We start from the raw sequence: 16797 nt of genomic DNA, 5'->3' as shown, positions 1-16797 counted from the left end.
AGGATGAGCCCCTTTCCCAGCTCCCTCAGCTATTCCTGATTCTCCAGCTCCTTCCCAATTCCCTCAGCTTTTCCTGCTTCTCCAGCCTTTTCCTGCTTCTCCAGCTTTTTCCCAGCTCCCTCAGCTTTTCCTGGTTCTCTCACCTTTTCTCGATTCTCCAGGCCATTCCCATCTCCCTCATCTTTTCCTGGTTCTCCAACCTTTTTCCAATTCCCTCAGCTTTTCTTGGTTCTCCAGTTCCTTCCCAATTTCCTCAGCTTTTCCCATCCCAGCTCCTTCAGCCTCTCCTTAGGATTTGCCCTCCAGCCTCTTCTTGGCTCAGACTCCCGGGGGTCACTCTCACCACCTCCTCCACCTGGAATTCCCATCCTTATTCCAGAAATTCCTGCGCCGGCGGAAATATTCCCTCTTCGCCGCCTTCTACTCGGCTACGATGCTCCAGGGGGTGGACGGGGCCGTGCAGTTCGAGGTCAGCGTCGGGAATTATGGAAACAAGTTTGACAACACCTGCCTGCCCCTGGCCTCCACCACCCAGTACAGCCGGGCCGTCTTCGATGGTGAGCGCGGAATTCCATCCTTTGGGATCATCCGAACCTGGCAGGTGGGAGGGAATGGGTTGGGTTTGGAGGTTTCATGGGTAGGGACACATCTCGCTGTCCCAGGTGGATCCAAATCCACTCAGCCTGGCCTTGGGCATTCCCAGGGATCCAGGGGCAGCCCCAGCAAATGTGGGAATTCCATTCCCAGCAATTCCTGCCCAAGATCCCAGCCCAATGTCCCCTTTCCCAGTGGGATCCATTCCCTGTGTCCTGTCCCTGCAGCCCTTGGCCCCAGTCCCTCTCCAGCTCTCCTGGAGTTTTCCCCTTCAGGGACTCTGAGCATTCCCTGGATTTTCCCTTTTCCCAGAGGACATTCCCAGCATTCCCAGAGCAGAGGGGCTCCAGAATTCTGGAATAGTTTGGGTGGGAAGTGACCTTAAGTCCCATCCCATTCCCACCCCACCTTTGGCAGGGACACCTCCCACTATCCCAGTTTTCTCGAAGCCCCAATGTCCAGCCTGGCCTTGGACACTTCCAGGGATCCAGGGACAGCCCGAGGTTGTGTCCAGGTGATTTGGCTGAAGGTTTCCCTGCTTGGAGCAGAGAAGTCCAAAGGGTTTTCCCACCTCAGCCATGGGGAGTTTGTGTCTGGGAAGGAGCAGGGAAGCCGGGACTTTGCTCAGATCCATGGGCTGGTTTTTGGGAGCTCCTTTCCCTGGCCATTCCCGGGCCATTCCCTGGCCTTTCCCTGGCCATTCCCTGTCTCCCATCCTTGTCCCACCAGGAATCTTGATCTGGTTTCTGGCCTCACTACCAGACCCGTGGACTCAGATCCTGCTGGATCTTGGTGGGATCTCCAGGATTTGGGGAACACCATGCCCACCTTTCTCCCAAACACTTTCTGAGCCCCATTCCCACCCTGATCCCGTTTTTCCATTCCATCCCCACTCCCGAGGGGTGTGTCCTGTTGTCCCCGAGGTGACGCTGTGCTGTCCCCAGGTTGTCACTACTATTACCTGCCCTGGGGGAACGTGAAGCCTGTGGTGGTGCTCTCCTCGTACTGGGAGGACATCGGACACCGCACGGACGCCCAGAACCTACTGCTGCACGGGGCCCAGCGCCTGGTGAGTGACCAGGACACCCTGGGGACAGCCTGGGGACACCCCTGGGGACACCTCCAGCCTGCGGAGTGACCGGGGACATCTCTGGGGACACCTCTGGGGACACCTCCGGGCTGGGGAGTGACCGGAGACATCTCTGGGGACACCTCTGGGGACACCTCCGGGCTGGGGAGTGACCGGGGACATCTCTGGGGACACCTCTGGGGACACCTCCAGGCTGGGGAGCCACAGGGGACACCCTGGGGACATCCCTGGGGACACCTCCAGGCTGAGGAGTGACTGGGGACTCCCCTGGGGACACCCCAAGGCGACGTCCAGGCTGGGGAGTGTCACAGCCGTGTATCTGCTGAATGAGGAGCATCATGGAATCACGGAATCCTGGAATGGTTTGGATGGGAAGGGAATTAAAATCTCATCCCATTCCCACCCCATCCATGAGCAGGGACACCTTCCACTGTCCCAGGTGGATCCAGCCTGGCCTTGGACATTCCCAGGGATCCAGGGGCAGCCCCAGCAAATGTGGGAATTCCATTCCCAGCAATTCCTGCCCAAGATCCCAGCCCAATGTCCCCTTTCCCAGTGGGATCCATTCCCTGTGTCCTGTCCCTGCAGCCCTTGGCCCCAGTCCCTCTCCAGCTCTCCTGGAGTTTTCCCCTTCAGGGACTCGGAGCATTCCCTGCACTTTTCCCTTCTCCAGGGGAACATTCCCAGCTCCCCCAGAGCAGAGGGATTCTGGAATCCTGGAATGGTTTGAATTTGGAGAATTCCAAACCCACCCCATTCCATGTTCAGGGACACCTTCCCCAATCCCAGGTTGCTCCAAGCCCTGGTTGGAGACAATTCCAGGATTCCAGGGGCCACCCCTCAGCTCCTGAGCAATTTCTGGGATTTCCTGTTGGATTTCCCTGTTGGTTCCCCATGGAGCTCCAAACATTTGGATGCAGATCCCAGAGTAGAATTGGGGATCAATTCCCAGCATTTTTCTGGGAATTTTACAGAAGTGGGACGGGATTCCAGGCGATTCCTGATCCCCGTTTTTCCTGCAGGAAGAAAACCTGGAGAAGGTGCAGGTGGCGCTGAAATCCAACCGCTCTCCCCTGGAGCTGGAGGCCCTGGGGTCCCAACTGCTCGACGACGTCATCGCCGACTGCAGGTACTCTGGGAATTCGGGGTGGGAAACCATTCCTGATGTTTCTTCTCCGTCTTGGAACGGACCAGTCCCTTTTTCGCTTTTTCCTTTTTTCCCTTTTTCCCTTTTTTCCCTCTATTTCGCCTTTTTTTGCCTTTTTATTTTTTCTTTTTTCTCTTTTCTTTTTTTTTCTTTTTTTCTTTCTTTTTTTCCCTTTTCTCTTCCCCCCCCCCCCTTTTTTTTCCCTTTTTTTCCTTCCCCCCTTTTTTTTTTCCTTTTTTCCTTCTTTTCCCTTCTCCCTCCCCCTTTTCCTCCCTGTTTGTTTTTTTCCCTTTTTTTCCCCTTTCCCCCTCTTTTCCCACCTTTTTCCTGCTCATTGCCCCTCACTCCAAACCCTCCTCCCTGGAAATGTCCAAATCCAGGCTGGACAGAGCTTGAAGCAACCTGGGATAGTGGAAGATCCCAAACCATTCCATAATTCCACCTTCTCCCTATTAACCTGCAATAAAAACGGGATTTACAGATCCCAATTCCCGAGGCGGGAATGTATCCCTAAAAAACCTCTTTCCAAACCTCTCCTCGGCCCAAAAACAAATTTATCTTTCTGTGTCCGTCTATTTTTTCCGGAGGAAATCCTGATTTGTGGCTCGGGAGCCGGGAGCAGGAAGTTCATTTATAGCAACGGATCCATAAATCCTTGAGTTTTACAGGAAAACCTCCCAGTCTGGCACCTGATCCATTTTTCCAGGATCTTGGAGTGATGGATATTAAAATGTGGGTGTGGCTCGTTCCCATCCTGATTCCAGGGGGAATTCCGGCCGTGGTTCAAAACTCTTTTGCTCTTCCCGTTCCCAAATATCTTTGGGGGCTTCTCAATTCTTTGGAAATGTGCTGAAAATTTGGAAAAAACTTTTAAAAAAGGCCAAAAAATCCCTCAAGAAGCTGGATGAGTTATTTGGGGTGGATTTGGGATGGATTAATGACTATTAATGATGATTGGTGACCATTAATGACCTTTAATGATCATTAACAACTGTTAATGACCATTGATGATTATTGGTGACCATTAATAACCATTCATGACCATTAATGATTATTGGTAACCTTTAATGACCATGAATGGCCATTAATGATGATTAGTGATCATTGATGACCATTAATGATCACTTATGACCATAATGATGATTGGTGAACATTAATGACCATTCATGATGATTGGTGACCATTAGTGACCTTTAATGATCATTAATGGCCATGAATGACCATCCATGATCATTGGTGACCATTAGTGACCATTAATGATGATTGGTGGCCATTAATGACCATTATGGTCCATTAATGATGACTGGTGACCTTTAATGATCATTATTGACCATTAATGATGACTGGTGACCTTTAATGATCATTATTGACCATTAATGATGATTGGTGACCATTTATGATCATTAATGACTGTTAGTGACCATTAATGATTATTGGTGACCATTAATGGCCATTAATGACAATTAATGCTGATTGATGACCGTGAATGACTATTAATGATAATTAGTGACCACTGATGACCTTTTATGACCATTAACAACCATTAATGACCATCCATGTTGATTGGTGACCATTAGTGACCGTTAATGACCATTAATGGCCATTAATGACCGTCCATGTTGATTGGTGACCATTAGTGACCATTACAGATGATTGGTGACCATTAATGACCATTATTGACCATCAATCATGATTGATGACCATTGATGACCACTAATGACCATCCATGATGATTGGTGACCATTAGTGACCATTAATGATGAGTGGTTACCATTAATGGCCATTAATGACAATTAATGCTGATTGGTGGCCATGAATGACTATTAATGATAATTAGTTACCATTGATGTCCTTTTATGACCATTAACGACCATTAATGACCATCCATGTTAATTGATGACCATTAGTGACCGCTAATAACCATTAATGATAACTGGTGACCATTAATGACCATGAATGATCATTAATGACGATTGGTGACCACGAATGACCACTAATGATGATTAGTGACAATTAACAACCCTTAACGACCCTCTGGATCCATCCTGATCCAACCCAATCCCTGATTCCCGCCCATCCCTGCAGCCTGAAGCTTCCCAACGTCCTGGAGAAAGCCTCCAGCACCCACCTGGACCAGAACCTGTTCCGCTTCCGGAGCACCCACCTGGAGCAGATCCTGAAGGTGGCCCTGAGGCTCAAGCACGACAATTCCAGCCTTTCCCAAATCCTGGATCAGGCGGAGGATTGGCTGTGCCGGCTCCGGGCCATGGCGGAGGAGGTGACTCTTCCTGGTTTTTTCCCCGTTGTGGTTTTTGCGGGAATTGGAGGTGATGTTCTGTCCTGGCTCCCAAATGGATTCTCCAATGGTGCCAGGTTTGGCTCTGGTGGTTGAGGTTGGTCTTGGTGGTGGATAAGTTGAGGTCACCTCATGGGCTGGGAGAAGGACTTGGAATGTTGGTGGGTGGGAAGCTCCGCGTGCTCTGGGCTGATCCCACAGCAGGAAAAAGGGAGAATTCTGCCCCTCTGCTCTGGGGGAGCTGGGAATGTTTCCCTGGAGAAGGGAAAACTGCAGGCAATGCTCCGAGTCCCTGAAGGGGAAAACTCCAGGAGAGCTGGAGAGGGACTGGGGCCAAGGGCTGCAGGGACAGGACACAGGGAATGGATCCCACTGGGAAAGGGGACATTGGGCTGGGATCTTGGGCAGGAATTGCTGGGAATGGAATTCCCACATTTGCTGGGGCTGCCCCTGGATCCCTGGGAATGTCCAAGGCCAGGTTGGATGGACTTGGATCCACCTGGGATAGAGGGAAGTCTCCCTGCCCACAGAACTGGATGAGCTTTAGGATCCCTCCTAACCCAAACCATTCCACGATTTCCCGATCCCGCGGTGGATCCTTCCCGAGGGGATCCCACGGATTTGTGTTTTCCAGCCCCAGAACAGCCTCCCAGACATCGTCATCTGGATGCTCCAGGGGGACAAACGCGTGGCCTTCGCCCGAGTCCCGGCCCACCAGGTCCTGTATTCCCGGAACATCCCCGACTGCTGTGGCCGGAACTGCGGGAAGCTCCAGACCATCTTCCTCAAGGTACCTGTGGAAGCATGTCCAGATGGAATCTTGATTTTCCTAAACGATTTTTTCCTGCTAAAAAAAAATAATATAAAAAAAAAGAGATGGAAAAATCCAGCAGGGAAAGATCAAATCCCAGCACACGGTTCACCCCCAGTTTTGTGGAATTGTGGAAAGGTTTGGGTTGGGAGAGACCTTAAATCCCAACAATTCCACCCCATCCGTGGGCAGGGACAGCTTCCATTATCCCGGGGGGATCCAAGTCTGTCCAACCTGGCCTTGGAAACTTCCAAGGACGGAGCAGCCACAGGAAATCTGGGAATTCCACCCGGTTGAAACTGCAGGAAAAATTCCAGGTTGTGCTTCTGGCAGAGTCCAGCTCCTCCTCCATGGATCTGCAGCAGATTCCCTGGATAGCTCCCTCTATCCTGCAATTCTAAAGCAGTGATGATTATTCCCATTTTGTGCTTTTTTAGGAAGAGCCATTTAATTTTTTAAATTTTTTAAAGATTTTTCCAAATTCCTGACCCTTTGCCACTCCAGAAAATTTTGGCTGCTGCCTCCTCTCCCAGGCACTTCTCCCATCTCTGAGGATATTTCAGGTCTGGAAAAATCTGGAGCAGAAAATCAGCATGGAACAAGCAAAAAAAAAAAAAAAAAAAAAAAAAAAAAAAAAGGAAAGAAAATAAAATAAATGGAATAAAATTGCAATTCCCAAATGCAGCTGGCAACAAAAATGAACTCAAATCTCAAAATTTTGATTTTTCCTTATCTCTGATTTTCGGATGGAAAACCAGCTGTGTTCAGAGCAGGAAAAACTGTCTGGGAGAGAGGGAAAAGAGCAGTGAGGAAAAATTCTTGGAGATTGTTTCTGGTTTTTCTGAATGTGTGGGTTGGGTTTGGTGCCCTGACCCTGGAGGATGTCCCTGACCTTGTCCCTGTCCTTGTCCCCTTTCTTGTATTTGTCCTTCTCCCTGACATTGTCCATGTCCTTGTCTCTGTCCTTGTCCTTTTCCCTAATCTTGTCCTCGTTCCTGTCCCTGTCCTTGTCCATCACCTTGTCCTTGTCCCTGACCTTTTCCATGTCCTTTTCCATGTCCTTGTCCCTGAGCTTGTCCATATCCTTCTCCATGTCCTTGTCCCTGTCCCTGTCCATGTCCCTGTCTTTGTCCTTGAACTTGTCCATGTCCTTTTCCTTATCCCTGTCCATGTCCTTGTCCCTGATCTTTCTGTGACCTTGTTCATGTCCTGTCCCTGTCCCTGACCTTGTCCATGTCCTTTTCCCTATCCCTCTCCTTTTCCCAGTCCCTGTCCTTGTCTTTTTCCATGTCCTTGTCCATGTCCTTGTCCCTAACCTTGTCCCTGACCTTGACCTTGTCTTTTTCCCTGTTCCTGACCTTGTCTTTGTCCCTGACCTTGTCCATGTCCTTTTCCTTGTCCTTGTCTCTGTCCTTTTCCCAATCCATGTCCTTGTCCCTGTTCCTAATCTTTCTGTGACCTTGTCCCTGTCCACGTCCTTGTCCAGGTCCTTTTCCCTATTCCTGTCCATGTCCTTATCCCTGACCTTGATCTTGTCCTTTTCCCTGTTCCTGACCTTGTTCATGTCTTTTCCTGTCCTTGTCCCTGTCCTTGTCCTTTTCCCTATCTCTATCCCTGTCCTTTTCCCTATCCCTGTCCATGTCCTTGTCCCTGTTCCTGACCTTTCTGTGACCTTGTCCATGTCCCTGACCTTGTCCATGTCCTTTTCCCTATCCTTGTCCCCGATCCTGTCCAGCACCACTGGAATTTTAAAGCTCTCCAACCTCAGCTGGGGACACATTTTAGGGACGTTGATGGTGGCGTTGGGATGACCATGAAGGTCTTTTTCCAACCTCAATCCCGTGATCCCCAAAGCGCTCCACCCACTCCATCCCAGAATTCCGAGAATTCCCATTAATCCCTTCCCGGGGTCCTTTTCCTTGGCAGTACCCTCAGGAGGAGGCGATGGGGCCGCGGATCCTGGCGCAGATCCGGGTGCGGCTCTGGTTCGGGTTGGCCGTGGATGAGAAGGAGTTCAACCAGTTCGCCGAGGGAAAACTCTCCGTCTTTGCCGAAACCGTGAGCAATTCCCAAGGGATCCCCATCCTGCCGGGAAAAACGGGGTGGGCTGGACCTAAAATCTCATTGTTCCCTAAAATCTATGGGAAGGAGGAGCTGTTTCCATCATCTCGGCCTGGAATGCTGAGGGGAAAAGTTGGGAATGAGCCATGGAGCCGCGTTGTCCCTCAAAATGGGAAAATTGGGATGCCAGGGGATGGGTTGGGGTTTTCCCAGGAAATCCGTCCCTCTGCAGGGATTATTAATGGGATTCTATGGGATTATTCATGGAATTCCATGGGATTATTGGTGGAATTCTATGGGATTATCCTTGGGATTCTACGGGATTATTCACGGGATTCTCTGGGAGTATTCATGGGATTCTGTGGGATTATCCACAGGATTCTATGGGATTATTCATGGGATTCTATGGGATTACTCTTGGGATTCTATGGGATTATTCACAGGATTCTATGGGATTGTTAATGGAATTCTATGGGATTATTAGTGGAATTCTGTGGGATTATTGGTGGAATTCTCTGGGATTATTAACAAGATTCTGTGGGAGACTACCATGGGATTTTATAGGATTATCCATGGGATTCTATGGGACTATTCATGGGATTCTATGGAATTGTTCACAGGATTCTATGGAATTATTCACGGGATTCTATGGGATTATTAATGGAATTCTGTTATTCAAACCCCAAATCCATCTCTTTTTTAATTTTTTTCTCTCCCAGTACGAGAACCAGACCAAGCTGGCGCTGGTGGGGAACTGGGGCACCACCGGCCTCACTTATCCCAAATATTCCGATGTCACCGGCCGGATCAAGCTTCCCAAGGACAGCTTCCGTCCTTCCGCGGGATGGACCTGGGCCGGCGATTGGTTCGTCTGCCCCGAAAAGACGTGAGTGGGGCTTTTCCACTGGGAATTCCCAGGAATCCCAAAAATCTGGGATGCCCCCGGGGTTCCTCGTCTGTTCTTCCCCCTCATCCAAATCTTGGGATGCTCCAAAACCGAGGAGATTTGGGGGTGGGGTTTTCATCCTGGTTTGGGTTTTTTTTCCTGAGGGGGAAACTTTGCTTGGAGGGGTGGGAGAAATTTGGGAATGCTGAGGGTGGTGCTCAGGAGGAAGGTGGCGAAGGACTGATTTAGAAGAATTAAAGACTTTAGTCAAAATAGATGGTGCTGAGGTAATGTAGCCAGGACTTCCTTTTTTGTTAACAGAAGCCAGACTGAAGGAACTGATAAATCATTGAAGGAACTGATAAATCATGGAAGTTGTCAAACTAGGCTTTTGCATCCTGAATAATCAATAGACCCCATGAATACAATACAATACAATACAATACAATACAATACAATACAATACAATACAATCATAAATCAAACAGTCCTGAAAAAAAACCAGGATTCGGCTGTCACGTAACACTAAAGGTTAAAAAGGTCAAAGAGAGGAAGACCCATCTTACTTCATCATTTTGGGACCCCACCCTATAAAAAAGACCACTGACCCATTTTAAAGAACAAACTACGCATGCTTAATGGATTTTTGGGGCTAATTACCATACGGAGCGGGGAATGGGATGTACCAGAGTTATGAATATAAATTTGTGTTTTGAGTATTCAATACTCCTGGACATAAAAAGACCCTGTGATCATCTGTAAATTGTGATGTGTGTATTTGGGAGTGATCCCAGTGTCGTAATAAACACACACTTTCTAACTTTAAACTGTTAGAGAGTCTTTGTCCGTCATAGTTGGATATTGGTATTAGATCAATAATCATAGTTTTTTAAATAATTCAATGGGATGGAGAATCCCTGATTTTTGGGGTGTTCCCGGGATTCAGGCTGCTGCACGACGTGGACGCGGGACACCTGAGCTTTGTGGAGGAGGTGTTTGAGAACCAGGTCCGGCTCCCCGGAGGGCAGTGGATCCACATGACCGATTCCTACACGGACGTGGTGAGGAGGAAAACTGGGAATTCCGGGAATTCAGGGGCTGGAATCCTGGGGGAAATTCTAGGGATGAGTTTGGGTGAGGATTCCCTGTGTCCCACAGAACGGGGAGAAGGTGCTGCCCAAGGATGAGATCGAGTGTCCTCCGGGCTGGAAGTGGGAAGACGTGGAATGGGACACGGATCTCAACAGGGCTGTGGATGAGAAAGGTAACGAAAATGGGATTTTGGGATTTGGGAAGTTTGGAATCTGGGATTGGGGAATTGTGGGATTTGCGAATTTTGGGATCTGGGATTGGGGAAGGTTGGGGATTTTGGGATCCTGGATTGGGGAATTTTGGGACCTGGGATTTGGGGATTTTGGGATCTGGGATTCAGGAATTTTGGAATATGGAATTTGGGAGGTTTGGGGATTTTGGGGTCCCAGAATGGGGAATTTTGGGATCTTGCATTTGGGAAGTTTGGGGATTTTGGGATCCTGGATTGGGGAATTTTGGGATCTGGGATTTGGGAATTTTGGGATCCTGGATTGGGGAATTTTGTGATATGGAATTTGGGAGGTTTGGAGATTTTGGGATCTGGGATTGGGGAATTTGGGATCTGGGATTTGGGAATTCTGGGATTTCTTTCAATGGTCTATGGATGAAAACATTCCCATGGCTGCGGGAACTGGATCAGGCTCTGGGGGATCCTTTCCCCTTCTCTCTGCCTGCAGCAGTGGGATGGGAATTCCCAAAGGCAGCGCTGGGATAATCTGGGAAAATCCTGGTGGAATAGAAATGGAAAACACCAGGCTAGAGAGTGCTGGGATGGTCCTGGGGGTTGGAGTGGCTGGAAAAAAAGGCAGGAAGAGTCCCCAGAGAGGGATTTGGAGCCAAAGACCTCACGGATCCACCTCTGGGCATTCCAGCGGGATGGAATGGAATGATGGGAAATCCAATTGGGAAATTTTCACTGGATTCAGCCACACCTTCACTGCTGGAAAATCCTGCTGGGACCCAAGGTGGGGGCGGGCTGGAGGCTCTTCTCCCACCTCCAGCAGGCATTTCTTCCCTTCTTCCCAAGGCTGGGAATACGGGATCACCATCCCTCCGGAGCGCAAGCCCAAGGCCTGGGTGCCGGCGGAGAAGATGTTCCACACCAACCGGCGCCGGCGCTGGGTGCGGCTCCGCCGGCGCGACCCGGAGCACATGGAAACCGGGAGAAAGGTGGGAAAAGCTCCCATGGGATCAGGATGAGGCCCAATCCCTCCGGATGGGTGCCTGGGTTTGGCAGGATCTGTTTTTCCTTGGAGATTTTGGCGGGGGGTTGTTCCCCAGTTTTCAGCGGAAAATGCCACATTCCCAGGGGTGGGGAATGTTCTGGAGGGATTGGGGTGGGGACATCCAGGAAAGTCCTGGAATATGGGAAATGTGGAAGGGATGGAGGGATAGTGTTCCTGGCCTGTCCCTATCCCGCTTCCCTCTAGATGGTGCCGTTGTACCGGGAATTCCACTTCCCAGCCTCCCTCCCTTCCCGCCGCTTCCCAAGGCCACTTGTCTCCCTTCCCAGAAAATTTTTCGGGATAACTGTAGCCACTGTTACCCCATTCGCTGTGGATGAAAAACCTTTTCCAGAACTTGTGGGTGGATGATCCATGGGGAAATTCCAGAGGTGGCAGAGCCGTGGGAAGGGGTCGGGATGATGGCAAAGGGAAAAGCAGGATGGGAAGTGGAGCTGCTGGAGCTGCAGCCCAGCGATCCCACTCCATGTGGGATTTATCCCAGGGCTGCATTCCCAGTGGTGCATCCAGCAGTGTTAATGGTGGGACTGGGAGAATCCAGCTCCATCCTGGGAAAATCCAGCTCCATCCTGGGAATTGTCCAGGGCCAGGCTGGACATTGGGGCCTGGAGAAAACTAAGGATAGGGGAGGTGTCCCTGCCCATGGATAGGGTGGGAATGGGATGGGATTTAAGATCCTTTCCCACTCAAATCATTCCAGGATTCTGGAGCCCCTCTGCTCTGGGAGAGCTGGGAATGTTCCCCTGGAGAAGGGAAAAGTGCAGGGAATGCTCCGAGTCCCTGAAGGGGAAAACTCCAGGAGAGCTGGAGAGGGACTGGGGCCAAGGGCTGCAGGGACAGGACACAGGGAATGGATCCCACTGGGAAAGGGGACATTGGGCTGGGATCTTGGGCAGGAATTGCTGGGAATGGAATTCCCACATTTGCTGGGGCTGCCCCTGGATCCCTGGGAATGTCCAAGGCCAGGTTGGACACTGGGACTTGGATCCACCTGGGAGAGGCAAAGTGTCCCTGGGGTTGGAACTGGATGGGAATGGGATGGGATTTTATGTCCCTTCCCACTCAAACCATTCCATGATTCCATAACGATCTCCAGGGCCGTTCCCATCCTAAACCACCTGACCCTGGACATCTTTCCCAACCTGAACATTCCCATGATTCTCTAAACAATCCCACGACTCTATTCCACAATCCCACCTTGGAGGGGAAAACATGCAAGACCTGGAGGCGGAACAGCCGCATCCCAACAACATCCCCACAAAAACCCCAAATCCAGCTTTTGGTCCAGTCCTTGGAAAAACCCTGATCCCTGTGACCCCTGTCCCGGCAGCACAAGCAGGAGGAGCTGGATGGGGACGGTTGGGAATACGCTTCCCTCTTTGGATGGCGCTTCCACCTCCAGCAGCGCCGCTCCGACGCCTTCCGCCGGCGCCGCTGGAGACGTCGGATGGAGCCCCTGGAACGCACCGGCCCCGCCGCCGTCTTCGCCCTGGAAGGGGCTCTGGTAGGTCTCGTGTTTCGAGTCCAAGATCCCCCTAATTTGGTTTTTTTTTTTTTTTTCCCTTTCAAAGTTCCAGGCCAGAGTTTGAAAGAAGAGCGGAACTCGCAGCTCGGTCTTGAACGGTGTTTATTAAGTTTTTTATCTGAAGGTCTTGAAAAGTGTTTATTAAATTTTTTTATCTGAAGATCTCAAAAGGTGTTTATTAAATTTTTTATCTGAAGGTTTGTGCACTGCCCAACACCAGGCTTCGCACAATTTTTTATCTCTGGGTTTATGCACTGCCCAACACCAGGCTTAGCACGCCGAGAAAAACCTCTGCCAAGAGCACAGGACCTGGTGTTCGAGGTCTCTCAAAGGTTTCTAATCCAATTAACTCTTGAAACGTACTATATTTACAATTTTGTACCAATAATTGCTACTAATTCTTGACACGCAATTCTCTACATCAAACACATCCTACCAATGTCTCTGTGCCGCCGTCACAGCAGAAGGTGGAATCGAAGAAGGACTCCAAAATTCTCCATCTTGGTGTTATCTACTTCCATTCTAAAAACCCAAAACTACAAATTTTCACCCTGTGACAAATTTAACTATTATATAATTTGAATTTTTTGTTGTTCTCATTTCATCCATAAGTTTTGGGAGTTTTTCCCATGGGCTGAGGTCACAGGCAATGATTTCCTGGAGTCCCAGATGGGGTCCCAGATCCCCCAGGGCAATTTGAGGGGTTTCTCCGTGTCCTGGACTCCAACAGGTTGGGAACGGCTTCTCCCATTCCCAAATTTCCGACCCCAGGAATGTTATCGGCTGCTCGTTATCAGACACTCGTTATCTCCTTCCCGTTATCCACCCTGTTTGTTCCCGGATTTCTCCTCACTCTGGGTTTCCCAATCTGCCGCTTTTCCAATGATTCCACGAGAGCCAAAGCAGCACAAAGCTCCCATTCTGTGTTTTTATGGAATTTTTTTTTTCCTTCTCCCGTTTGGCGCTTTTTTTCCCTCCCTCTTTCCTTGCTCTGGCTTTCCCTCCAATCCGGAGTCGATCCCTTTGGGATAAAAGCAGCTCCGTGGTGTTTTCCATGAGTTGCTCCCATCCTGGGGAATCCCAGCTCCTGGCAGGATTGTTCCTATTCCCCTTTTTCCCATGGGATCCAGAGATGGGAATTCTCAGCCTTGGAAATCGCTCCTTTTCCCTGCAAATATTCCAAGGCCAATGGGGAATTAGGAGAACTCGGGAATCTCCAGGAGCTTTTCCAACCTAAATTTCAGGATTCTGGGGAATGCTGGAAAGCTCAGACCCCTCTCAGACACCCCGGAGAATTCCATCCCGTGAGGAATCCCGGAGGTGATCCCGGCATTCCCGACTTTCCGCGGTTTTCCTTGCAGGGAGGAGTGACGGACGACAGGAGCGACGACGGAAAATCCGACGGAAAATCCGCGTCCACCCTGAGTTTCGGAGTCAACAGACCCACCATCTCCTGCATTTTTGACTGTGAGGATCCCAGGAGAGCGGGAAAGGCGTTTCCCATCCTTTTCCAGGAAAAAGATGGAAAAAGAAAGACGGAAAAAGAGTGGAACGGGAGGATGGTGCTTATGGGAACATCCACAGGCTCCAGGATTGGTGCTTGGGATATCCTGGGAGGGATTAAGTTGGGATTCCCTTAGATGGGAGACTGGGAATGATGGAATACCATCCCTGGGATTTTTTTTCCCCATGTTTCCCGTTCTTCCGGCAGCCGGGAACAGATTCCACCTGCGCTGTTACCTGTACCAGGCTCGGGATCTGATGGCCATGGACAAGGACAGCTTCTCTGGTGAGTCCGGATCTGCTCCGGGATGGAATTCCGGGAACAGAGGGAACGTCCCATGGGCAGGGACAGTTCCCATGATCCCAGGTGGATCCAACCTGGCCTTAGACACTGCCAGGGATTCTCTGGGAATTCCAGCCCAGCCCAATGTCCCCTTTCCCAGTGGGAAGCCATTCCCTGTGTCACCTCCTGTGGATCAGAGCTGGGATCATGTGGAAGGTCCCAAATCCTGGGATAAGAATCCACTGGTGAGATAAATCCAACATCCCATCCTGCTCCATTCCCACGGGAATTTACAGAGGGATTTCCCTCCAAATTCTGGGACTTAAACCCCCCTTGGAACAACACATCCCGGGAATGATGGGAAACAGGGACAACCCCAAAATTGGGGAAGCAGCTGGATTGTGAGCCTGAGGGAATCCTGCTTTTCCCAATGGAATAATGTGATTTTTTGGGGGGGAATAAACACCCCTGGAGCATTAAAAAAAAAAAAAAAAAAAAAAAAAATTCCCCTGGTGGGTGTCTGCTCCCACCTGGAATTCCCACAAAAGGCTCCTTGTCGGGATGAGGAGGAGGTGGGAGCGAGGTGATCTCATGGCCCGGGGAGGGGAGCCCGGAATCGTTTTCCTTTGGAAAAATCCCGGCCAAGGACAACACGGGCAGCAACGTTTCCACAATGCGGGATTGTGATTCCCGCTGCCGGGAATAAAGGAGTTCATTAAAGGGGCTCAGCAGTTGGAAAAATAAACATTCCCTGCTCCCAACAAAGGGGCTTTAGAGAGGTTTCCATTAAAAAAAAAAAAAATAAAAAAAAAAAGGAGGAGGGAGAAGGGAGGGAAAAATGGGGAGAAAAAAAAAAAGGGAAAAACGACTCCAAATCCAGGGGTGTTTTTTTTGTTTATTGTAATGGATTTGGCTGAGGAAAAGTGGGAAGGGCTTTTCCCAGAGTGGATTGTTGGGAATGTCCGAGTGGTCCTGGTTTGTTAAGGATGGATAGAGGGGAAAATCCAGCCCCTGGGGCCACAATTTTTTTTGGAAAAAGAGGGAAAAGGGGGAATGCTGCTGGGATCAGCTGGCCCTGCTTCCAGGAATGTGGGATAATCCTGGGATCTGAATCCGGCGGTTTGTGGGATAATCCTGGGATCTGAATCCAGGAATGTGGGATAGTTCTGGGTTCTGAATCCAGGAATGTGGGATACTCCTGGGAGCTGAATCCAGGGATGCGTGACATTTTCCTGGGGTCTGAATCTAGTGGTTTGTGGGATTTTGCTGGGATCTGAATCCAGGAATGTGGGATAATCCTGAGATCTGAATCCAGTGGTCTGTGGGATAATCCTGAGATCTGAATCCAGTGGTCTGTGGGATAATCCTGGGATCTGAATCCAGGAATGTGTGTGGGATTTTCCTGGGAGCTGAATCCAGGAATGTGGGATAGTTCTGGGATCTGAATCCATGGATGTGTGTGGGATAATTCTAGGATCTGAATCCAGTGGTTTGTGGGATAATCCTGGGATCTGCAGCCAGGAATGTGGGATGTTCCTAGGATCTGAATCCAGAGATGTGTGTGGGATAATCCTGGGATTTGAATCCAGTCGTTTGTGGGATAACGCTGAGATCTGAATCCAGGAATGTGGGATAGTTCTGGGTTCTGAATCCAGGAATGTGGGATGTTCCTGGGGAGTTGAATCTGGGAATGTGGGATAGTTCTGGGATCTGAGTCCAGGGATGTGTGTGGGATAATCCTGAGATCTGAATCCAGTGGTTTGTGGGATAATCCTGGGGTATAAATCCATGGATGTGGGATAGTTCTGGGATCTGAATCCAGGGATGTGTGTGGGGTTTTCCTGGGAGCTGAATCCAGGAATGAGGGATGTTCCTGGGAGCTGCATCCAATCCCATTAAAGCTCCCAGGGATGTGTGGGATGCTCCTCTGCCTCCCAATCAGGAATTCCCTCCCAAGATCCCAGCCCAATCTCCCCTTTCCCAGTGGGAAGCCATTCCCTGTGTCCTGTCCTTATCCCAAATCCCTCTCCAGCTCTTCTAGAGCCCCTTTAGACCCTGGAATTTCCTCCAAGATTTCCTTGGATCTTTAGCACAATCCCAACTCTCAGACTGAGCCTTTCCAGCTGGAAAACTTCCTGGAGAGCCAGGAAATTTGGGCTTGGAATGCCACATTCCAGGTGGGATGGACTGGGCAACTCCTCTTTCCTCAATCAAGACCTGAGGGACCTCAGGACGAGGTGGAGCGAGCTGAGAATTTCCAAATTC

The 16797-nt window shown here is 49.9% G+C and overlaps 1 protein-coding gene across 5 annotated transcripts in view; it reads left to right on the top strand.

Moving 5' to 3' along the window:
- The window catches only part of DYSF (dysferlin), a 90494-nt gene that overhangs the window by 28298 nt on the left and 45399 nt on the right, over positions 1-16797 (top strand). For all 5 annotated transcript variants that reach the window (XM_083861458.1, XM_083861457.1, XM_083861459.1 and 2 more), the window contains 13 exons: positions 380-557; positions 1539-1663; positions 2707-2813; positions 4917-5109; positions 5762-5917; positions 7865-7996; positions 8719-8885; positions 9832-9946; positions 10044-10149; positions 11005-11147; positions 12552-12834; positions 14112-14213; positions 14458-14535. In XM_083861458.1, the coding sequence (XP_083717584.1) occupies positions 380-557; positions 1539-1663; positions 2707-2813; positions 4917-5109; positions 5762-5917; positions 7865-7996; positions 8719-8885; positions 9832-9946; positions 10044-10149; positions 11005-11147; positions 12552-12834; positions 14112-14213; positions 14458-14535 (1885 nt within the window). The remainder of the gene's footprint in view (positions 1-379; positions 558-1538; positions 1664-2706; positions 2814-4916; positions 5110-5761; positions 5918-7864; positions 7997-8718; positions 8886-9831; positions 9947-10043; positions 10150-11004; positions 11148-12551; positions 12835-14111; positions 14214-14457; positions 14536-16797) is intronic.

This window comes from Zosterops lateralis (assembly GCF_965231275.1).
Source record: "Zosterops lateralis genome assembly, chromosome: 5".
NCBI lineage: Eukaryota > Metazoa > Chordata > Aves > Passeriformes > Zosteropidae > Zosterops > Zosterops lateralis.
This window is presented reverse-complemented; position numbering and strand designations above follow the sequence as displayed.